Here is a 25,517-nt window from a genome sequence, read left to right on the forward strand (position 1 = left end):
GTACTAAGGGCTATAGAGCCTCAGTGGATAGGCAGTCGAACAGCTCTAGGGCTGTGTGTGTGTGTGTGTGTGTGTGTGTGTGTGTGTGTGTGTGTGTGTGTGTGTGTGTGTGTGTGTGTGTGTGTGTGTGTGTGTGTGTGTGTGTGTGTGTGTGTGCCAGTAATTGTCTCCTGTGAGAACAACATGTAGGCCACCCAAAAGTTCCTGAGGACAACAAATGCTGCATTCACCGCTACGGACAAACTGACGCCGCTTACTCACCCACACTCAGGCTGTGGCCTACACACACACACGCTCGCAGGCACACACACAAGTACACGCACACAGACAGATAGAAAAAAAGACAGATAGACACACACAGACTGACACGCAAACACACATATACACACAAAAACACACACTCCCCCCCCCCCCTCACACCTCTCACAAACACAGGAAAGCAAACACAGAAAAGAGGAGAGTAAATAATTCATACTGAACACAGTTCGATGTGGTGGGAACTAACCTCATTATGCAATGCAGTTTACATCTTGTATAACCCACATAAGAACTGGAGTTTCTCTCAGACCACCTGACATCAATTCCTTACCTGAGGGTCTGTGTCCAATAACTTAGTCTGTGCGCTCCTCCTGTTGACTGTGTCTGAGAACTCTGATCACACACACACACACACACACACACACACACACACACACACACACACACACACACACACACACACACACACACACACACACACACACACACAGTGCCTGGGACCTCTAAAGCTGACGATCTATTCATCCTCTGGTGTTTAGTATTGTTCTGCTTCCATTTTCTCCTGGTCTCTGTTTGCACTTGATTAGAATATTGACAATGGTTTCTGCGTATGAACAAGAGTGTGTTTGTGTGTGTGTGTGTGTGTGTGTGTTAGAGAGAGAGAGAACTTCTCTGTTGTGTATATATACTGTATGTACAGTGCATCCGGAAAGTATTCAGACCTCTTGACTCTTCCCACATTTTGTTACATTACAGCCTTATTCTAAAATTGATTAAATTATTTTTGCCTCATCAATCTACACACAATATCCCATAATGACAAAGTGAAAACAGTTATTTTGACATTTTAGCACATTTATTAAAAATGAAAAACAGAAATACCTTAATTACATAAATATTCAGACCCTTTGCTATGAGACTCGAAATTGAGCTCAGGAGCATCCTGATTCCATTGGTCATCCTTGAGATGTTTCTACAACTTTATTGGAGTCCACCTGTGGTCAATTAAATTGATTGGACATGATTTGGAAAGGCACACACCTGTCTATACAAGGTCCCACAGTTGACAGTGCATGTCAGAGCAGAAACCAAGACATGAGGTTGAAGGTATTGTCCGTAGAGCTTCGAAACAGGATTGTGTCGAGGCACAGATCTGGGTAAGGGTACCAAAAAATGTCTGCAGCATTGAAGGTCCCCAAGAACACAGTGGCCTCCATCATTCTTAAATTGAAGAAGTTTGGAACCCCCAAGACTCTTCCGAGAGCTGGCCGCCCGCCCAAACTGAGCAATCGGGAGAGGAGGGCCTTGGTCTGGGAAGTGACCAAGAACCCAATGGTCTCTCTGACAGAGCTCCTGAGTGCCTTTGTGGAGATGGGAGAATCTTCCAGAAGGACAACCAATCACTCTGATAGAGTGGCTAGATGGAAGCAACTCCTCAGTAAAAAGCCCATGACAGTAATTGTCAAAAGCTGCCTAAAGGATTCAGACCATGCTGAAACCAAGATTGAACTCTTTGAGCTGAATGCCAAGTACCACGTCTGGAGGAAACCTGTCACCATCCCTATGATGAAGCATGGTGGTGACAGCATGATGCTGTGGGGATGTTTTTCAGTGGCAGGCACTGATAGACTAGTCAGGATCAAGGGAAAGATTAACGGAGCAAAGTACAGAGAGATCCTTGATGAAAACCTGCTCTAGAGTGCTCGGGACCTCAGACTGGGGCGAAGGTTCACCTTCCAACAGGACAACGACCCTAAACACACAGCCAAGACAATGCAGGAGTGTCTTCAGGACAAGTCTCTGAATGTCCTTGAGTGGCCCAACCAGAGCCCGGACTTTAACCCGATCTAACATCTCTAGCGAGACCTAAAAATAGCTGTGCAGCAACGCTCCCCATCCAACCCGACAGAGCTTGAGAGGATCTGCAGAGAAGAATGGGAGAAACTCCCAAAAATACAGGTGTGCCAAGCTTATAGTGTCATACCCAATAAGAGTTGAGGCTGTAATCTCTGCCAAAGGTGCTTCAACGAAGTACTGAGTAAAGGGTCTGAATACTTATGTATATGTGATATTGCGGTCCCTTACTTTGACTACTTTTGCTAACATTTAAAAAAAAAAAACCTGTTCTTGCTTTGTCATTATGGGGTATTGTGTGTTGATTGATGAGGGAAAAAAACAATTTATTCCATTTTAGAATAAGACTAACATAAAAAACAATGTGGACAATGTCAAGAGTTGTGAATACATTAAATGCACTGTATATAGTGTGTCTCATAAATGGAGTACATTACAGAGGACTGTGGTGAAAGGAAGCTGTGTAATACGTGTTTAAGTTTAGATTGGCCTTCTCTTTTCCCTGAAGGCAGGGAGTGGGGGGGAGGTCTGGTCTGGCAATGTTGGCACGGCCCTAGTGGTGTCATCATACCTACCTAGCCTCGTGATCCATGGTTGGCATTTCTTGAAAGGAAGGTATCTCCGCGAGCAACAAACAAACGGTGGTTGGCCTCAGAAATCCAGGGACTATAGAGAGGCTTTTAGTCACACTTTATAATAATAGCGTTCACAAATAAGCCATTTAAAAGCTCATGAACGTTTAAATGCTTATGAATTGTAATGGTTATAAAAAAGTATAAATGCCTTTACGTGTATATTAATGTTTCTAAATAATACAATACTTAAAGGGCGGCTGAATTTCCTGATTTAGCCTCTGTTTCAATTCTCCTCATTAGGAAATGCGCCTGAGAATGAGATTTGGGTCTTGGAGGTGTGCTTTGATGTGGGGATCTTTTGTGTGTGTGTTCGAACGTGGGAAGCGTTTGAACTTTCACTCTGCCAAAACAGTACACAGTTACAGTCACTCACCCTTCTAGATAAACTGAAGCAGTCTAACCAGGTCTTGTGTCTGGAAGTAGCCTAGACTAGCTAGCAAGCTAGCCAACTAATTTTGCCAATTAGCTTCAGCCGGCCGGAGTGCGACTGTGGCAAAGTTGTTTTTTACTTTGAAAGCCTATCTGTGAGGCTAGTTAGGGACAGTCAATAAATTACACAATGTAAATGGGACAATATGGGTAATTCTCACATTATCTCAAATTCTTTATTTCATATGACAGTACACCTACTTTAATATAAATATGGTATCAAAGCAAGTATTGTTGTTATGCCACACAGTACAATACTGTAAAATGGACTGTATTATACTGTAAAAATGTAAATGCTACCGTAATCTGAATGAGTGATTGGATGAATGAATTAAATTCATTGAGGGGAGGGGTTTGAATTTCACCGTTTTTAACTGTAATTACAAGGGATTGGTGCAAGCAGGTTAGTAGATAGGTAAACTGCTTATACATTATAGCATATTAATTCATATTTGGTGAAGTGAGGCCTTAACATAGGCTTCCAAACTGGCAGCTATTACAGCTACTACAGGGCAAAACAGACCCAAAGGACATGGCAAAATGCTCAATCATTTAAGGTTGAAGACTTGTTGCCACTCCAATCTGTATACATTTTAAGTTTATGGGGCACTATAACCACATAGGGGTTAAATTGGTACAGCATTTTCACTCACGGGTGCAACAAATATAGTGTCTTACAAGGTAGGGCTGGGAATTGCCAGGGACCTCACGATACGATATTATCACAATACTTATGTATTGCTATTCTCACGATTCTATATGTATTGTGATTCGATACTGTGATTTTATTGCAATTCGATGTTCCAAACATATTGCCCACTATGTATCTGCTGCAGAGGGACAAGAGAGACACACGAGAAAACAATTTTTTGATCGGTCATGGTAATAAAAGTGGCGGAAACATATTGACTCACCGTTTAAAAAAATACCTGCGTTTTGGAACAGGGACGGCCAACTAGCGCAAAAATGATATTGTGACGTTGTAAAAAAGAATGTTGCGATATATCCTCAATTACGATTACGTAACTGTGTCGATTTTTTTCCCCCATCACTATTACAAGGCACACTTGTAAATATGTTAATGAGACAGAAACAAAAATCAGCCAGGTCACCAGTGATGCAATTCAGTACTCGACAACCATCCCATGTCTGAGGACGGCGTATTTTTCTGTTGAGAATACCCCAAATTACAGTATAAATTCCAGTTTTTTGTTGCATTGGAACATCAACATGGACACCCCCAAAAACTGTAAAAAAAAATATAAAATATCCACATTGGATTGGAGCGCTATTTTTAGGGCACTTTTAGGAGTCCGTATGTAATTCAAACCCTGGCAGTTATCAAATCGGTTATATAGGGCTTGAACCGAGACCTTGCACGTGACTATGACTTACTGATGTGATTTGATTGGATAATTCATATAAATTAAGCTGTTCCAATTGAAGAATGACACACATTTTAAAACCATTTGGGATCCAATTCAAAAGGATTATTTACACAGTATTATTCTTATACAGAATCATGTGACCCTGCCTGCACCTTGCTGGTACCAGAGTCAAATCTTTTCGAATATATATTTTTATATTCTGCATTCTTATTTGTGACTCAGACACAGTGTTCTTGGTTTCAGTCAGAGGTAGTCTCAACCTGTCACCTTGACTATGTTGTCAATCAGCTACTGTTGTGGTCTGCCCCCCCCCCCCCCCTCCGTTAGACAGCCCCTGCCTACCTCTCTGTCCCTTGGCTCCTGTCCTCGTTTCTTTCTCTCCGCTCTCCTCTGATAATAATATCATAATACTGTATATGAGATTTAGCAGACAGACACTTTTAGCCAAAAGTCACTTACAACAGTGACTCACTTACAACATACACTGTCGCATTGGTGGTAGAGGGGGCCTCACCTCACCTCACCTCCTGGCTGACAGAGAGACAGATGGAGAGAATGACGCCCTGACTGGGTGCATGTGGACTGACACCAGCTGACTGACAGGTATCCGATGGCACGTGACAGACAGGATTGTACCAACATGGGGTTAAACACTGTCACTGCTCTTTAGAAGACGCTATTTTGGGGACTGCTTCAGTTGTTGCGGTGGTGAGGGGGAGTGACAGAATCAGACCACAACACTAGCCATATAGGGAAAGGAAAGCTGGACACACAGATATCTAGGTATTGTGTAGTGCTGCTGTTTCCTTAATAGAGTATATATTATATTATAACCTGGGTGGTTTGAGCCCTGAATGCTGATTGGCTGACAGCCGTGGTATATCAGACCGTATACTACGGGTATGACAAAACATTTATTTTTACCGCTCTAATTATGTTAGTAACCAGTTTATAATAGCAATAAGGCACCGCGTTGCGTCGTGCGTATGAACAGTCTTTAGCCGTGGTATATTATATTAGCCATATACCACGCCCCCTCGGGCCTTATTGCTTAAGGATACAGTGTTTGTTTCTATAGTAGCCTACATCTAGTGAACACCAATTATTGTGCAGTTTGTTTTGGTATCACGTAGAAACCATTTAGGGTGTTCTCTGTTTGTATAGACTGTTTGTATAGCTTACTGCAGTGTAATGGACAATACAGTAGGTGGTTCCCTGTCACATTAGATTGTCACTACGATGCTCTAGTCTAGCCACGGAACCAAAATAGAACACCTGGAGAGAGTGATAATGACACAGTGGCCCTCAATGAAAACCAGTCACAACCGGTCTGAAGGCTTCATTGTCCCTCATTGACCACCGTCCAAAATCTATAGAGCTGAAATTATTATTATTATTAAAACAAATTACAACCAAATCTCTACTTTCGATTTAAATGGCGTGTTATAGGAGGGTCCAGACACCTTTTGTGTGATTTCACGTTTTTGATAAACTTGCCCCAAACAGAAAATTACTTCCTCGTCCTCATTGTGTAGTATTGGGGCCCCGAAAGCACAAACAGTACAATATACCAGGCTTGAGCTGTGAATGGGAAGTAGCCTCTCCAAGCCATAATCAGCCCTTGGGGATATTAGAGGGTGTCTACTTTGGGCTTTAGTGGTCTGAGTTTAGTATCAATCACTTTAGGTGTGTGTGCGTGTGCGTCTGTCTGTCTGTGTGTGTGTATGTGTGTGTGTATTTGTGCCTGTGTGTGTGGGGTCAGGACTTGGCCAATAGAGACATCTGCTAAACTGTTTGTCTTTTACTTGACTTTCACAATCTGACTTTACATAAACAGACTTTTCATATTACCTAAGCATTTACATTCACACCGATGACCTGTTTGAGGTGTGTATGTGTGTGTGTTTGCCTGTGTGTGTGTGTGTGTCCATTTGCATGTCCCTGTCTTTGATTAGTGTGTGTGTGTGTGTGTGTGTGTGTGTGTGTGTGTGTGTGTGTGAGAGAGAGAGAGAAAGAGAAGACTGAGCTTGTGTGTGCCATTCAAATATATGGGTCATTTTGTCCATCATTAGCAGTTCAACAGTACATGCTATCATAGTCTTCCTCTGCTTAAAGACTATATGGAGGATACATTTGAGGAACAAATGCATCATCACCATCACAGTTTTTGCTCTGTACTGAAAGTGCTCTTATCTTGTAGACTTGGTGGGATTGTACGGACAGTGGACTAGTTAACAAAATACCAGAAACAAAAAATGTTCTGTTAACTATCCGGATTGAGCTGAACATGGCACAACAGTCAGATGATTCTTTCTTTTTTTTCTCCTCGACATATTTAGAAACTTGTGTCACCCCTCCTAAACTTCTCGGTGTTTCTCTCTCCTCCACAGGCTGCAACTGATTGATGACCTGACCTATGAAGATGTCAAGAAATGCTACAGGGGCTCGGTGAGTCGTTGTTTTTTTTCTCACCGCATCCAGATTCCCACTGTCTGTGGACATTTACACGGTATTGTCGGCATAAGGAAGTAATGGAGGGCTTCGTTCATGTGTAAAAAAAATAAAATGTCCTACCCACTACAATATTACGTATAGTCCAAGGGGAGACACAGTAAGGTCGTGTGTAGTTGTACTTGAACTATCACACAGAAATACTGCCTTTACCCGAATTTGTAAGCAAGACGTAATGGTATTTTGTCATAACAAAGGATTGAGTTCATGGCAAGTTATTTAGCATGGTAACAGTCAGTTCAACAGTCCACAGAACATTGTATGTGCATAGCATGAGTGTCAGCGAATGCATTTGAAATCTTACGAAGTGTTTGTTATTTTACACGATTTTAGCACAGTAACAGTACGCATACAGTATGAGTTTCAGGGATTTGCATTTCATACGATTTCAAATGTGTATTATTGTCCAAGGTTTTCTAGTGCAAGCTTCACATACAGGGTTAAGAAAAGTATGTGAGGTTTAAATTAAGCTCCGAACGGATCAGACCATATGCCCTCTGATTTGAATAAACTTGTCTCCAGTCTGATGCGCACACAGACTCACGCACAACCGCAATCGAACTGATTCAAACAATCACTCCCCTTCAGAATGGCTGACAAAAATTATCCCTTAGAAATTAACCCACAGACGTTTCCAGCAAAGGAGTTTCCGTCTTTAATCTATTTCTGTGACATGGTGAGGTTGGACCCGGGTGCAGAGAAGAGACCAGATGAGGAATCAGTGGTTACGTAGGAACATAATATTTGACTGAGAAATGGTAACAGAAGGATCACAGTAACGCTGGGGAAAACCCAGCAAACACTAAGTCTCGAAAACTCACTCAGGCGACAAACGCACACGGCATACATAACTCGAAAATAGAAAACACGCCTCTTTTAACAGGGAAATCCGAATGAGTAAATAAGACACACCTGAGCGTTGTTAATGTCTCTAGGGCGGTCTCTGCCGCCCTCTGGTGACAGGTGGAACCATGACAATTCTAAGTTATAACCCAGGTTGAGGCAAAGAGGGGAAGGGATTGTCTGTGGCACCACTACAGAGGAACAGAGAAGGGAAGGGAACACTGTTAGATGTTACGCAGGATAAACAATTGGGTCAGAACACATTGTGACATAGGAAGTGTGTCTGAGTTATAAAACAACACAGTGTAACAGAGAGGGTGTGGGACTAGTGTATAGTGATTGACCAGCACCAGGGGAACAGGTGTGTGTGTTTTTTGTGTGCGCTTGCGTGTGCACGTGTGTGGAGAAGAGTGCATTTCTTATGCGTGTGTGTGTGTTTATATTTTATTTTATTGCCTGTTCAGGGGCAGAACGACAGATTTGTACCTTGTCAGCTCGGGGATTCGAACTTGCAACGCTCTAACCACTAGGCTACCCTACCGGGTACCATGCCAAAGCGCCAGCCCCCATAGGGAAAGGACAGGGCAGGATCACGTGGCTGAGAGGAACTTAATTGATTGGAAGGGGTTTTATGCACTTCCAAAATAATAACAGGAGCTGAATCATAATCTGTTACTAAAGATTACTAAAGATTAGGTGATATAGTCACATGGCCATCAACTTTTTTTCAAGATTCCGTTTGGGAGAAGTAAAACAGTAACATTTTCTGAAAGGAACCTCACCCACCTCCCCCTTCTCTCACCCCTGTCTATCCCCGTCTCACCCCTGTTCTCCCCCTTACAGACGGTCAGCAAGTACAATTCCCAGTACCACAAGCTGTTCCAGACCGTTCCCAAGGAGGAGATCCTCATGAAAGGTAAGTCAGGGGAAATGGAACACTGTCCACACATCACACACTCTGTCCATAATACGAGAATGCTCCTGTACTTAGAATGCACGCCCAGTACATTGCTTCATACAAAGTGGTATGCCAACTGACGGCTTGGGTTGAATGGGTGCATGACGTTTGTGGCAAGATAAAATACAGTGCAAGAAAACACCATTTGAATTGGGAGTGCTGAACTGCACTGTGTTTGAATGGGGTTTGCATCACTCTAATGTTGACTTGACACTAGACTAGATATGGCTGTGCATGGCTATATCACTGTCCGCTGGCTGTCAGAATCACGTCGTCAATCTCCTTACAGCAGGCTTCACAGTGCTTCCTAGCCGTCTGCTTTCCACTCCACAGTGTCTTCCTCTCCCTTCTCTCTCACTACTGTTCTCTCTTTCCATCTCTTTCTCTCTCTTTCCGTCTCTCTCTCTCTCTCTCGACCACTCTCCCTTTTCTCCTCTCTGTGGGGGACCCTGTACCAGCCTGCTGCATTCAGCTGGAAATGGAAGTTGGATAACTGAAATCATTCAACCGCCTTTAAGCCAAAAGCCCTCTGAATCAGAGAGGTGCGGGGGGCCGTGATCAAAAGCCTCTCCAATCACAAGTTGCCACTTTGGACTGTTTGTGTTTTGGTCATGACTCATATTTTGTGACGTTAGTTCATAAACTGTGTTAGAACAGAATTTAGTTTATTTCTGGTTCTTTCAGAATTTGTGGTACGGGCGTCTAAAGATTGATGTGTTAGTATGCAGGCCCTAAAGAGAATATTTACGGGGAAAAGGAAAATGACATAATGATATTGCAAGTTGAGTTGTGTTTCTATACGAAAGGAAATCATCACTAGCCAACGGTATTCCACAGTTCCATACACTTCAGCTGTATCCCACAGCCACAATGTGTAGGTTTGAAGCCAACTCATATATATCCCACGCTAGCCTCCAGCTCTGCGGATTCTCCCTCTGGTGTGTGTATTCCCCACAGAATGAAATAGAATTGTATTGTATCTCTATGGTATTCCCGGTCTTATTTGTGGGTTTTTTTTCTCCCATTTCCAGTGTATTCCTGTGCTCTTCTCCGAGACATCCTACTTCAGGGCCGCCTCTACATCTCCCGCAACTGGCTGTGTTTCTATGCCAACCTCTTTGGGAAGGACATCAAGGTGAGTGTCAAACAGCCTCGGTGATGTGGTGGTTCATTCGCTCCAGTGGGTCTTCCGTGGTTAGCAGTTACGCTACTGCTGCCTAGTTCACAATGGGAAGGAATTGCAACCGCCCTCAGCCTTGACACAAAATGTCTTCTCTCTTCTAACAATGGGCACATTTGTAAATTCACTCCGGTTATCTACTCCGATTTCAGAGCACTCTCGTTTGAGTGTGCCAGAGCGCAAAATAACTTATGCATTTATGAACGCTCAACAACTGTTGTATATGGCCGGTGTCAGTAAACGTCAGTAAAAAAGTGTAATTATATTGTTGCCAGCAGCACAGTTACAGTCACCAACGCTCTGGATAACATGAAAACAGCCTAACCAGCTCTGCTCGGGCGGTTAAAATGGTCAGAGGTGTTCTCTCATTTGTGTCTGGGACTAGCTAGCAAGCTAGCCAACATTAGCTTGCTAGCACACTCTGGCACTCCAAATTTAATTTACAAACACGCCAAATATGAAGACCTGTGTTGAAAATAAATAATAGGCTTATCATCATACATATCAATGCTTATATAGCGTTGTTGGTACGGTCATTCCCGTTGATAACAGGCTCTCATTTTTACCTCCACACTGTCCATTGATTAGGGATCATTGAACATAAATGGGTGTTTCTCTGTTCAATTGCTGAAGGTTTCTCTCTTTGAAATAGAGAATTAGGCTGTCTGATAGAGACTTATATCCTCTGCAATTTACAACCTGAACACAAAAGACATTCAAATGAGTCGCACTGCATGCAGGTTTCCCTCTATTAAGTCCGTCATTGAAACGGCTTATTTGCTCATGTTTCCTAGTTCAGATAATTGAGCTTGAAAAATGTAATTGGCCTGTTTTGATGTGGTTATTGAAAATAAGTACAATAAAGTGACACGATAGTCAGGTTATTTATTGAACAGCAAACAGTTTTACAAAGATGTTAAGTCCATTTACAGTAAAGGAAATTGAGTTGAGCACCAGTTTCCTTCTTTACAAATCAATACTTTCCACGACGTCACGGGACACAACATAAAAATGTAGTAAGTACGTTCTGAATAATACAATTGTTGGTCAGTCAAGTGTAAAAAATGTTTTCCAGAGGAAAGGGTATTTTGTATTGTATTCTATTGAATGGATAAAGCATAAGCCTAACAAGGCTATTTTAAGCTCAAAGACCCGTTCACCAGCCAGTCATTTGAAGTGACTGAAGATTAAGCACGGTGTCAACTCGCCCTGAACCCAACGATCAATCACTCACTGTGTGTACACTTCCACTGGAATAGACCTTTACCTCTTCCTTATCTCACACTGTTCCGCTCCCCCTTTCTTTAAATGGGCACAAAGTCCCAAGATTGGGGTGCATAGTTATGTAGCGGAAAGGTCACACAGCTAATTTTTTGTCATGTGCCGTGTGTCTACTCTTAACTCAGCGAATGGCATCCCAAACACTGTTCTGTACAGAATAAAATGCTTCTTCGAAATGTTTGCAAGTCATCCGGCTCAGATTCCCCATGTATAAATGGATTGGGTAGAATTTATAATGTCCATGTTAGTTGCTCTCAATATGCAACAATAATGCCATTGCAATGAGAATGTGCAAAATAACAATATTACCTTAATGTGTCCTTGTTGACTGACTGATCACTAAGGGAGTGAAGGGATGCTACGCTTAACACTAGAAAAAGCCTGGCCTCATTGGGCCCCCCTTCGGGCCAATGACGTGTCTTCTGAACGTCAACATTCTAGTAAATACATTTCATATGCAGTACCAGTCAAAAGTTCGGACACATCTACTCATTCAAGAGTTTTTCTTTATTTGGACTATTTTCTACATTGTAGAATAATAGTGAAGACATCAAAACAATGAAATAACACATATGGAATCATGTAGTAACCAAAAAAAGTGTTAAAGAAATACAAATATATTTTCTAGTTGAGATACTTCAAAGTAGCCACCCTTTGCCTTGATGACAGCTTTGCACACTCTTGGCATTCTCTCAACCAGCTTCACCTGGAATGCATTTCAATTAACAGGTGTGCCTTGTTAAAAGTTCATTTGTGGAATTTCTTTCATTCTTAATGCGTTTGAGCCAATCAGTTGTGTTGTGACAAAGTAGGGTTGGTATACAGAAGATAGCCCTATTTGGTAAAAGACCAAGTCCATATTATGTCAAGAACAGCTCAAATAAGCAAAGGGAAGTGACAGTCCATCATTACTTTAAGACATGAGGGTCAGTAAATGGAGAAAATGTCAAGAACTTTGAAAGTTTTTTCAAGTGCAGTCACTAAAACAATCAAGCGCTATGATGAAACTGGCTCCCATGAGGATCGCCACAGGAAAGGACGTCCCAGAGTCACCTCTGCTACAGAGGATAAGTTCATTAGAGTTAACTGCATCTCAGATTGCAGCCCGAATAAATGCTTCACAGAGTTCAAGTAACAGACACATCTCAACATCAACTTTTCAGAGGAGGCCTTCATGGTCGAATTGCTCCAAAGAAACCACTACTAAAGAACACCAATAAGAAGAAGAGACTTGTTTGTGCTAAGAAACACAATGGACATATATTTTCTAAACTGCATTGTTAGTTAAGGGCTTGTAAGTAAGCATTTCACTGTAAGGTCTACACCTGTTGTATTCAGCGCATGTGACAAATACAATTTGATTTGACAAATATGATTTGATTTGATTAGACCGGTGGAAATCTGTCCTTTGGTCTGATTAGATTTTTGGTTCCAACTGCCGTGTCTTTCTGAGGCACAGAGTAGGTGAACGGATGATCTCTGCATGTGTTGTTCCCACCGTGAAGCAGGGAGGAGGAGGTGCGATGGTGTGGGGGTGCTCTGCTGGTGACACTGTCTGAGATTTATTTAGAATTCAAGGCACACTTTAACCAGCATGGCTACCACAGCATTCTGCAGCGATACGCCATACCATCTGGTTTGCGCTTAGTGGGACTATCATATGTTTTTCAACAGGACAATGACCCAACACACCTCCAGGCTGTGTAAGAGCTATTTGACCAAGAAGCAGAGTGATGGAGTGATGCATCAGACCTGGTCTCCACAATCACCCAACCTCAAACAAATGACAATTACAAGTTACCTTAGTTTTAAAGAGCACAACCTCTTATTTAATATTACACCACATTCATGTCAGTAGGAATAAGACTCATTGTGTCAATTGTGTAGAATTCCTTCCTCTGTAGTCATATCACAAAGTGAATGCACAAGCTGCATTTTGAATGCCTTCAGGGACCAGCACCTGCGGTTTCTGGGAAGGAGCCATTGCAGGGTCCCGCAAACAATGTATGCATTTATGATGGACATTTTGAGCATCCCCAAAACATATCCTTCCACCATTTTTTTGCCTGTGGATCCAACACTGTAATAGCTTCTCATTTGGTCAAGATGGTCAACCACACTCTTCATTTTCTTGTTATAATCCATTATAAGGTCTGGAAGGGATTTCTACCACCGTTTCTACCACTTTTAAAAACAACTCCAAACCCCCTGCCTTTCACTTTAGGCACATGCTGTGTGGTACAAGGGTGAATGTTGTGACTTGGGGCAGACAAACTCCATGGAAACGTAGGCTCCCCTCTCGGGTTTTCTCTCCCTCTTCCTCTCTCTCTCAGTCTGCTTCCTCCTCTCCCTCTTCCTCCTCCTGTCCCTTTTCCACCCGCTCTTCCTCCATGTTCCTCTTCAAAACAACTAGTTAGCTGACTACAGTAGATACAGCTAAACACTAACTATTTCAACGAAACAGAGAGCAATCATTCGAGCTCCACCGCTGATGCTCTCACCTGTACCAACCAAGTTATCGTGACATGACTTGCTAATCTGAGAACGAATCCACAAGTTTCACAGCATCAAACATCGACAACACCAAACATATATCTGCTCTTTACTTATTTCAATCACCTCGACATCATCGTTTTTCTGCCCCAAATATATAAACATTTAAATGACAGAATACCCTGTATCCGGTTTCTGCTTGATGACAATAGCCACGCAAATACGACAACAGGTTTATTAATTAGTACATTTTGCGATATTGACACAAATATTATTGTTAGATAAGAAAGGCTGTTGACGGCCGCTATGGTTTTTGAGTTAAATATATTAATGTGCTTTGAGTGTTGCGAATTCAAGTATTTTTGGGGGTAAAGTATTTTTTAGGAAATGTCAAGGATGGGGCGGGACAGTTAAAAAGTTGTTTTTAGTCAACATGACGCTCTTGGCTCTCCTAGTGCTGCAGGAGTAAAGGGATGCTATGCTATTAGGCTAGGAAGTGCAGGTGCTAATCATGTTTGCTTTTCCTCTACAGGTGGCCATTCCAGTGGTGTCAGTACGGCTGGTGAAGAAACACAGGACAGCAGGCCTAGTACCTAACGGGTTGGCCATCACTGTGGACACCAGCCAGAAGGTATGGCTCAGCATAGTACAGCAGCACAATGCAATATGGCTCTACCACTCACAGACAGCTAGCATTATCTAGGTGTTAACCCTAACACTTTAAGAGTTTTTTTCTTCATAGAAGAGTTTCAAGCAGGCCGGGTAAATGTTTTTTCGGGACGCCTATGTCCAAACACTATAAAAAATATATTTATTAAAATATATAGACTGGAAATAAACTACCGTTCTAAAGTTTGGGGTAACTTAGAAATGTCCTTGTTTTTGAAAGAAAAGCACATTTTCTGTCCATTTAAAATAACATCAAATTGATCAGAAATACAGTGTAGACATTGTTAATGTTGTAAATGGCTATTGTAGCTATAAAAGGCAGATTTTTTTCATGGAATATCTACAGAGGCCCATTATCAGCAACCATCACTCCTGTGTTCCAATGGCACGTTGTGTTAGCTAATCCAAGTTTATCATTTTAGAATGCTAATTGATCATTAGAAAACCATTTTGCTACTATGTTAGCACAGCTGAAAACTGTTGTCCTGATCAAAGAAGCAATAAAACTGGCCTTCTTTATACTAGTTGAGTATCTGGAGCATCAACATTTGTGGGATCGATTACAGGCTCAAAATGGCCAGAAACAAAGAACTTTCTTCTGAAACTCGTCAATCTATTATTGTTCTGAGAAATGAAGGCTATTCCATGCGAGAAATTGCCAAGAAACTGAAGATCTTGTTCAACGCTGTGTACTACTCCACTTCACAGAACAGCGCTAAAAATTATTTAATGGAAAAATTGTATTTGGCCCTATCTGGTAAAGACCAAATCCATAGTATAGTAAGAACAGCTCAAATAAGCAAAGAGAAATGAGTCCATCATTACTTTAAGACATGGTCAGTCAATGCGGAACATCTCAAGAACTTTGAAAGTTTCCTCACGTGCTGTCACTAAAAACATCAAGAGCTATGATGAAACTGGCTCTCATGAGGACTGCCACATGAAAGGAAGATCCACAGTTACCTCTGCTACAGAGTACAAGTTCATTTGAGTTACCAGCCCAAATAAATTCTTCAGAGTTCAAGCAACAGACACATCTCAACATCAACTGTTCAGAGGAGACTGCATGAATCAGGCCTTCATGGTCAAATTGCTTACCATAATATGGACTTGCTTCTACCAAATAGGGCTATCTTCTCTATACCAACCCTACCTTGTCACAACACAACTGATTGGCTCAAACGCATTAAGAAGGAAAGAAACTCCACAAATGTAATTTTAACAAGGCACACCTGTTAATTGAAATGCATTCCAGGTGACTACCTCATAAAGCTGGTTGAGAGAATGCCAAGAGTTTGCAAAGCTGTCATCAAGGCAAAGGGTGGCTACTTTGAAGAATCTAAAATCTGAAATATATTTGGACTTGTTTAACACTTTTTTGTTTACTGCGTGATTCCATATGTGCTATTGTGCAGTGTTGATGTCTTCACTATTATTCTACAATGTAGAAGTGACCCTTGAATGAGTAGGGGTGTCCAAACTTTTGACTTGTACTGTACTTCCATAATTGTCTTTTACTGATACCGGGTGGCCTTCAGACGAGTCTTGTGAGGCCTGTGGGCATCCTAGAGCAAAATAACCTAGGGGGGATAGTGTGTAGGTCAAACTGTTCGGACGCTGCAGACAGAAGTTGGCAGATCGGCCGTGCCGACTTCAGACAAATCCCAAAACGCTTGTGGGGGGTCGTAGAGCAAAACGGAGAACACCATGTTCGTGAGTCTCGCGATTTCCGCGGGGCTCTAGGTGGTTAAGACACTTTGTGTCCTTTATTTTGGCAGTTACTGTACCTGTAGTTTGTTCTCAACAGACACTGCTCTGATTTGAGAATATACAACATATCAGGTTAAAGGCCCAGTTCAGTCAAAAACGTGATTTACCTGTATTTCCACACTATCAGGTAGGAATAGTACTGTGAGCATCTGTGTGAAAAGACCGCCTTAAATTTCAGCTTTTTTTGTGGGATGGAGTTTTGGTGACCAGGCATTAAATGTGTTAATATACCAATAAGAAACTGTTCCGAACCTCTCTGCCAATAATAGCTAGGTTTCCCCTCCCCACTCTGACCACTCCCAGACAGTCCTAGCAAAATTCTAGCATGAGAAATTGCTCTTTGCTCAAAGCTATTTTTGTTCCTTTTTTACTATTTTAATTAATGGAAAACAATCACAGTAAGGTTGCTCAGAAATGATTTGATATTGAGATAAAAATGGTGCTATTGGACCTTGAAAGGTCAAAGGTCACATCCATGTTCACCTTATTGACTATATACAGTTCTTCAGAGGTGTTTGCTTTGAGGATATGAGCAGTTTATTTGTAAATGAATTAACATATTTCTCTGTACTTCATTTATCTCTGTGTCAGAAGCCCATTCTTCTGGCCCAGCAAAAATGATTTCTGTTTGATGGAAGCCTCCACACTCGATGGATCTTAATATTTTTGGATGTGATTTATATGGAGTAGTCTACAGCTTGCATTCATGGAGCTATAGAAGACACGTTGACCCAATGGCTTCTTGCTACTTAATCACTTCGTGATGTATTGCTTTGAGTTTTTCTTGTTTTTCTTTATTTAATTAGATCCATTGGGTCCTCAATGGGGTGGGATTGGGTTGGGGGAGGGGGGGTTTGTAACTTCATTCTGTTTTGTTTGCTTATCTTTATTTAATTAGATCCATTGGGTCCTCTGTGTGGTGGGATTGGGTTGGGGGGGGGGTGTAACTTCATTCTGTGCATCTGTATTCTTGTTTGCTAAGAGTTATTATTATGAATAAAAACATTTGATCGTAAAAAGGGATGTACAGCGATCAGGGTGCTCGCGTTTTGTTTCAAACGGTAACTCAAGAGTCTGTTCTCGTTCTTGTACAAGTTAGTGGTGTGATGTAACAGGGCTCCTGACACAGCAAACGCCTTTTATGGGGTTTTACGGTCCTTAGTGATGATGGCTAAAGCTGCTGACTGCCACCTGGCTTTGTTTTGTCTTTCATGAATTAGAGAAGCTGAGTAGGGGGAGACAGCTCTCACATAACTTCAATGACTAAATGTGTTTTGGGAATAGTGGTCTAAAGCAACAACAAAAAAATGGAATGGGTAACACTTACTATACACCTATTGTCTGTTTCGTTTATCTAGTACACAGCTGGATTGATTGGTTGAAGCTACTCAGTCATTGCATGTCATAAAAATGTCAGTTGACAAGTGAGAAATCGAACTTTGTTGATAACCTGTGCATCTTCACATCTGCTGTAATAGACCGTCAAAGGTAGTGGATTTATTTTTATTTTTAACCCAAGTGTCTTGTTCTCTCTTGCAGTATGTGTTTGTGTCCTTGCTGTCCCGAGACAGTGTCTACGATGTCCTCAGGAGGATCTGTACACACCTTCAGGTGCGGAATAACCTCACAATATGCCATTGTCAAAGGGACTTTAGTATACCAGTAGATGCAGTAAAAGGTCAGTGGAACGCAGACCTTGGGGGAGAGAAGTTTGCCGGATGGGCGCACACTAACCAAGTTGATATTTGCCAAATCCATCAAGATTGCTGTATTGTAACAGGCCCACAATGTGGTTACTAAAGTCCCGTTTGGATACATTTCGCTGTTTTCAGTGCATAACATTTAGAAAGTTGTCCCTTTTTCGGGTTTAGAAAAAGTGGTTGCTAAATGCTAGCTCCCGTTCGTGTAAGCTGATGGCATAGCTGGCATACAGAAATTGTTGGTGGCAGTCAGATGTTATTTTACTGTAATGTAGATGATGATATGTACATGTACTGGGGTTGACATCCATACAAGCATTATACACCGATTTTTACCTCAACATAGTGTGAAATACACCTAAACAATAGCTTGAATGGGCTAATTTTGCTTGGGGGCAATTAGGCGATTCGGGATCTTTCCCCCCACTCATTTCCATTGTTTTTGGTCGAGATCCATTGACCTCTTTACCTCATGCATGGTCTGTGAGATTGAGCAGATATCGTGGATATCAATACTGATGTGTAGTTACACAATAGAGAACTACTAATTACTGTAGTTACAATGTAACCTTATTTTCCTCCTTAGGTGAATGGGAAGAAAAGCCTTAGCCTGAAGCAGTACTTGGAGGAGCCTAGCTCACTATCTATGGTAAGCCCAGCCAGTACACACAACGACACTACTCTGGGTGCAGTACAGTAGGATAGGTATGGTAGCCTGGGTGCCAAACGGTTTATGCTCTCTTACAAACATGGAATGAGTGACAAGGAGTTAGCAAGAGATCAAAACACAGTCTCGCACCCAGGATACAGTTGTGGTGCAACCAACCCTGCTTTACACAACAGTCTAGATCCATCTGCTACTCTTTGTTGACCAGCAGCCAAAGACCATAAATTGAACTTGGCAATGTGCAATTTACAGCATCCCTGTACTTTATAGTAAGTGTGTGTAGGGTCAAAGAGATAGATGGGGTCATGTAGCGTTAGAATTATTCAAGTCAGAGTTAGGCATTTGTTAAAGATGTCTATTTCTTTTTACTTTTACTGTTGGAAAGCAATATCCCAAGTATGAGCACAGTAAAGTACACACACTTTATGGTAAAAAAAAAAAAATTGAGCAAAATATAGTTTTTTTAGACACTACTGCAAGGAGACTGGAGTGGTACTTTAAGTGTTTTGAATATGCCCCTACACATTACTCAACGTGACTCTCATAGTAGTAAATTGCACTACTATACTGAACAAAAATATAAACGCAACATGCAATCATTTCTAAGATTTTACTGAGTTACAGTTCATACTGTATAAGGAAATCAGTCAATTGAAATAAATTCATTAGGCCCTAATCTATGGATTTTGACGATGTAGGCAATTTATGGTAGAGAAATTAACATCAAATTATCTGGCAACAGCTCTGGTGGACATTCCTGCAATCAGCATGCCAATTGCACGCTCCCTCAACTTGAGACACCTGTGGCCTTTTATTGTCCCCAGCACAAGGTGCACCTGTGTAATGATCATGCTCTTTAATCAGATTCTTTCTATGCCACACCTGTCAGGTGGATGGATTATCTTGGCAAAGGAGAAATGCTCACTAACAGGGATGTAAACAAATTTGTGCCAAATTAGCTTTTTGTGCGTGTGGAAAATGTCTGGGATTTTTTTTATTTCAGCTCATGAAACATGGGACCAACACTTTAATATTTTTTGTTCGGTGTATATACACTGAAGCATGCTTCTGGCCTTCCTTGTCAATTGTAAGTCCTCTTAAGAATAAGATAAAAACTGCTGTTTTTAATCCTTTAGTAGACCCTTTTTTGATTGTTGCCGTCATCATGGGTTAAGGACATCATGGGTTATTAAGAAGCTTAGCATGCTGCTATTTTACTCAGGCGAAAGTCAAATGTTTTTTTTTAGAGCTACTAAAGCAATAATAATCCACTCAGTGATGTGAGTGCTTAAAAGGGACCTCAAACTCGAACTGCCCTTCTAGCCTTTTCTCCTCTTGATCTTGTTTTTTACTCACTGGCATAATGGTAGGTTCCAATTCGTTTACAAAAAAACCCATATCCAAATTAATAACAGCCGCTGGGAAAAAAGGCCAATATATAGAAAAAGAGAATGCCTACTCACTGTTTCGCTTCTCCCAAACGTGATAATTTAACAAAGCTTAGGCAATACAATCCCTAACTGGTCAACCAAAAACATTGTGATTATAATCGCCCAAACGTAATTAAAGATACCTTTTCCTTTCAGCCTCTCTCAACTTCATCTCCTCTCTTCCTCTGCGGGCCTCTCCTCTCTTCCCCTTGCTCCTCTCCTCCCTCATTCAGGATGAGTTCCCTGTGGTCAATGACTTCCCTCCTGTGTTGAAGTGGAGGAGAAAGCCGTCCATTCCGTCCGTGTCCTCCTCTCTCCCAGACCTCCTGGGGAACTCCACCAGCAGCCTGAGCGCAGTGGACACCCCCTACCTACCCACTGAGGTTCCACTGACATTGAAGAGTAAGATCAAAGGTAAGCCCCGCTCAATCATCAATCATCATGGAGCAACAGGTTCATGGGGCGACAGATTTCTTGGGTTGGAAAGGATTATTTTGGATTAAAAAATGACTCCAGGCTGCACATAAACGCCTAAAGCCTGATAGAAAGTATGTCGAAATTATAATGGACCTATATATTTGGAAATAACTGCCCTTTTTCCAGTCCACAAATAGATTTTGACAAACAAATCAGTCCAAACAAAAGTATTCGCAACCTTCCTTTTGAATTTTTCAATCCTTATGTGGATTGAAACCCTCGATGTTGCTTGCCCCTAGAGGTTAGAGAGGTAAACCTGGCCACAAGACGGTTGCCAGTTCGAAACTTTGAATCCCGGGTCTTATGGGGAAAGTCTAAAAGGAAGTGAGCAGGCAACTGGAGGGTTGCTGTTGTCAAGTCCTACAAATGGTGTACATGTTTTAGGACCTCTGTCAGGTTCAAAGTTCAAAGCCTAAATCATACAGCAGGTATCCTCAAACAGTGGACAATAACCTAACCACTGGTCCAAGGTCAGATATTTTCCAGCCCTTTTATGGCCTAGGTTAGGATTGGGATGACGGTAATCTGATCCATAGAGGCAACCTTTCATCCATCACACTGTCAGCACTCTCACAAACAGCCTGTCATGCTCAGCTCAGTCAGCTCAGTTGTAGCTTGCATGGGTGCCTGATTTACTTTTTTTTTTTATCCAACAACAGACGGGCAACGACAAGCTAACTAAAACAGAAACAGGCTAACTTAGCTAAATGACTAAATTATACATACTTAATGACTAACATTTAAATGTAAGCTAGGCTCTGTTTTGGTTCTCTGTGCCTGACGGTAGTCTCTCATGACAGACGGGTACCGAGATAACTCTTGACAGAAAAGAGGACTATTAGCCGATATCTCTTTCTTCCTCCACACGCAAGCTGTTTTTGCTAATGTAGTCATTGGAGTCACCTTTTGGGCCACAAGTCACACGCTATTGACTCACACACTGATAAGTAGGGATCTATGGCTACTAATTACCCAGCCGATAGTCTTTTTCTAACCAGCGTGCACAGAGACACGTACGTTCTCCAATAAACTACCTGAACTCTTGATTTTTGTATGAGCTCAACTTATTTTTTTTCTTCTTCTTTCCCTTCTACTGGCTAGAGCAGAGATGGACAACTGGTGCCTCCCCACCCCCCCTTTTTTTAGGCCGGGGACCAATTAATAAAAGTATATATTTTTTTTTTTACATTTGAACTCAACATACTTTTCCTTGAGAGTTAGAGGAATAGAGTACATAAGGTGCAATTTCGAAATTTGGTTGTGCATCAGCATCAGCAGATTGGTAAATTAGTCTAGTGGCCAGCTATCTAAACTTCTAGTAAGCAGTTTAGATAGGGTGGAGGCAAACGTTTGCGGTTTTCACTATGGCAAAATATGTAGAATTGCAGCAAATTAGCTGTAAAACTGAAGAAGAAAAAATTCTCCGCCCCGTGGCAAAATGAGAATTGCTTGAAATGAGTTATAAAATAGCAAAGTCTTCTCTCCGCCCCATGGCAAAATGTGTAGAATAGCAGGATTAGCATTAATTATTAAGCCAGTGAGGAGTTTATGTATGGGGGGCAATGAGTGTTGAATTTAGTCAAGATAAACTTGTATTGCTATTTTGATATGTGAGGCATATTTACTCTAATAGAAGGAACATAATGCTTAGGTTGTTACAAGTGTACTGATATAAGTGTGATGCACGTGACATCCCGGCAACTTTGAGAAAAAAACACTTGACATCGGAGTTGTCCCTGTTGACATTCGAGACGTTCTGTACATATTCGTGAGGCTAGCTTAGCATCTCACTCTCCATTGAATACAAGCGATTGACGTCAACACCCTTCATCGAAGAGTTCAAAAAACTATTAAAATAACGAGATGTATCCACCAATCCAAAGACAGGAATAGGCGGGAGCTTGACAGCCCGCTGTTCTGCTCTGTGGACAACAAATCCCATTGTTAGGGTGAAGACACAAGCATCTCGTCATTATTTCCAGTATCTCTGGTTGTCCCTGTAGTTCTAGAAGTATGAGAGGTGCCCTCAGAGTGGCGGGAAACACACAGACTTCTCCTTTCATACATAATTGTACCTTCTCTCAGATCATTAAAAGCCCCGCTGTGTGGTTTTTAGCAGGGTCCTGTTCATTAGGCACCAAATTGAAGAAAGTGGACTGAAAAATGGAGAGACTACTTTGACTTGTCCAATAAGAAACGCACATTTTCTGTTTGCCGTTGCAAAAACATTTCCATAGCGTGACATAATGAACAAGACCCTGTCGAGGCCAACCCCAGCCCTGTTAAAAAAGATGGCTAGAATGAAATGTTAGCACGATCAACGCATACAAATGTACAAAATATATCTGACTGTAAAACTAGCTCCAAGACTAGTATTGTTCCTTTCTATGTGGAAGCACCACTTCAAAGCAACGATTATGGTTTAAAGGGTGTGTAGGCTAAGTAAGGTTGTAAATGGATCCCCTGACTTTCTCCAACGTGTCTACCTTCAAGTTTAATTCCTGCTGCGTTGGTGTCAGACTTGGGATAGGAGACGGACAGTGGTGCATAGCTGTTACATGCTGACCAGACCAGACACGTGTAACGGATGTGAAATGCTAGCTTAGCTAGCGGTGGTGCGCGCTAAATAGTGTTTCAATCGGTGACGTCACTTGCTCTGAGACCTTGAAGTAGTGGTTCCCCTGTTACACACGTTGCGTGCGCGAGCGTCGCAAAATACATTCAGAAATCCATGTTATTCAATTATTGCTGGCGCGCGCCAACGAGCGTCTGCGAAAGTCTCCAACGAGTGTGCGCTGAAAGCCCTGCCTCTCCCATCTCCTCATTGGCTTATAGAAGCAGGTACCCACGTGCCATCTCCTCATTGGTTATACCCACGTGGATGACTGAAGGACGAACTGTTTTGCCGGTAGTTGTGGTAATACAATGAAAGTTTCACCATATAAGTTAAATGATGAAAAAGCCTGGAAGGAGGAGAGTTGACTAGAACCAACTCGGTTGGCCGTTTTATGTGTGGATTAATTGTCGGAGTAGAGGACCTTGTGCATTTCAGGTAAAATAACAACTCAATGTTTATATCCCAGGACAAATTAGCTAGCAACAGCAAGCTAGCTAAATAGGACAAATTAACGTTAGCTAGCAAGTGTAAGCTAACTAGCTAAATTGCCATACATGTTTAATGATTTTCGACCTGTCCCCAAATTAATGTCATTGGTTCAGTTTGTTTTGATATTTTAACCTGCGTGTGGTGATCGCGTTTGGTGTGGGGGGGGCAAAATAAATTTATGCACGATAGCGCACGCGCGCAGCCGGTTTGGGTTCCGTGTTAGCCACCCACATACTCAGCGCTGTGTTGACTGTGTAGTCTATAGAGAAAGAAAAGCTCAATGATAACACTCAGGCCATTATGCTGTGGTGTGTTGTCTAAAGACGGGTTGGTTGTTTAGCCACAAAACCGGCACTTACGCAATGTTTATTGAAAACATAAATACATATGTGAGCACTTGTTGTCTCTCAAATATATTGTTACAGTTGTTGGTTAGCTAGCTAGCAATTATTTTACCATATTAGCAAAACAAGACATGGTATCAATAACAAGATACAACGAGCTGTAGCAAGCCACCCAAGATTCCCCACATTCCCCGCAGCGTCTTGTCATTGTTGCTAGCTATCTGACCATTCAGAATCACAATGCCAAACGGCCTTCTGCCTCATCGATGTGCGCGCATCATTTTTTTGTGACGTTGTCAGCCGACCCTTCTATAGAGACAGAATAGCTTAATGCTAATGCCTTTTAGCATTGCTCTCTCTTGTGGTGTTGTCTATAGAGAAGCAACAGCTCAACGCTAACGCTAACCCATTTTGGTCTGTTGTGTTGTGTGCAGAGCGGAGTCTGGAGACGGAGAAGATCCTCCTGGCAGAGCCAGTACCAGAGCTGGGCCACATGGAGTACCAGCTGCTCAAGTTCTTCATCCTTCTGTGAGTACTGGACAAACTCACCAGGTGCTGTTTGTGTTCTCGTGGCGTGACAAGCACCATAGGAGTTGGCAAGGCAACCCAAACAGATCTGGGACCAGGCTTCGGACGGACCACAATGCACTCACATCACACACAGGGATAAGGTCCTGTTATTATGCACTTCGGAAGAATATAAATTGCATCGACTTCTTTCCTGGTGTCACCGCTCCTCACCTCCTTCTCAAAACCCATTGGATGAGAAGGTCAGAGGTCCCTCCCCTCTGACCTTCTCGTCCCATGGGTATTGAGAAACACGAGGAGTGACGACGTGAGGAATCAAGGCAATGCAATTGCGATTCTCCCTTGCTGTCATACTGCCACCTGCTGGTCATAGTAATTCTGACCAGTTCTTATTAAACTTAGTGTACATATTACATTTGCATCTCTTTACATGATCATTTTTTTTGTAAATGGCATTACGCTGTTCTTTTTCATGGCTGTTAAGATTTTTATGAATTTTATAGCATGCTTGGGGGGAAAAAACTATGTTGAAGCTCATGGCACGTCACTCACATAATGATCCATAGGCCTTTTACTATAGCTGTCAGTGTACACGTGTGTGGAAAACAATGTGGGGAAAGTGTATGTCTCTTGTCTCCCTCAGTATCATTCTGCTCATCGTGTCCTCCTGCTACCTGGCCTTCCGTGTGTGTAGTCTGGAGCAGCAGCTGTCCTTCCTCAATACACACCCGACAGTGCACATGAGAGAGAGGTGAGGGGCACACACATACACGTGCATTGGTTCACACACACAACCCGAGAGCGATAGTTGAGTGTGACACACACACACATAAAGACATATTAGTTTATAACGTAGGTGCACAGGTCGAGAGACGAACTGGAGTAATCAAGGTGACCGACAGTGACACACATTCAATACCACCTTGCACACTCTTGCTTGCATCTAGCTGATCTGGAGTGTCATCATTAGTCCAAACCGTTGCAACTAAAAGGAGA

The 25,517-nt window shown here is 42.0% G+C and overlaps 1 protein-coding gene and 1 long non-coding RNA gene across 3 annotated transcripts in view; one reads left to right on the forward strand and one right to left on the reverse strand.

The window, feature by feature from the left end:
* The window catches only part of LOC149985155 (uncharacterized), a 176,124-nt gene that overhangs the window by 50,969 nt on the left and 99,638 nt on the right, over window positions 1-25,517 (reverse strand). The gene's annotated exons all lie outside the window — the stretch shown is intronic.
* gramd2ab (GRAM domain containing 2Ab) overlaps window positions 1-25,517 on the forward strand; it is a 57,186-nt gene that overhangs the window by 28,128 nt on the left and 3,541 nt on the right. The window contains exons 3-11 of one of the 2 annotated variants that reach the window (XM_021565661.3): window positions 6,955-7,012; window positions 8,762-8,834; window positions 9,908-10,011; window positions 14,363-14,461; window positions 17,809-17,880; window positions 18,556-18,618; window positions 20,300-20,480; window positions 24,428-24,521; window positions 25,165-25,272. In XM_021565661.3, the coding sequence (XP_021421336.1) occupies window positions 6,955-7,012; window positions 8,762-8,834; window positions 9,908-10,011; window positions 14,363-14,461; window positions 17,809-17,880; window positions 18,556-18,618; window positions 20,300-20,480; window positions 24,428-24,521; window positions 25,165-25,272 (852 nt within the window). Of the gene's footprint in view, window positions 1-6,954; window positions 7,013-8,761; window positions 8,835-9,907; window positions 10,012-14,362; window positions 14,462-17,808; window positions 17,881-18,555; window positions 18,619-20,299; window positions 20,481-24,427; window positions 24,522-25,164; window positions 25,277-25,517 lie in introns of those variants that run through there. The other variant, XM_090202571.1, reaches the window with a different exon arrangement.

Source organism: Oncorhynchus mykiss, chromosome 2 (assembly GCF_057628025.1).
Source record: "Oncorhynchus mykiss isolate SJ-2025 chromosome 2, ASM5762802v1, whole genome shotgun sequence".
Classification (NCBI taxonomy): Eukaryota; Metazoa; Chordata; class Actinopteri; order Salmoniformes; family Salmonidae; genus Oncorhynchus; species Oncorhynchus mykiss.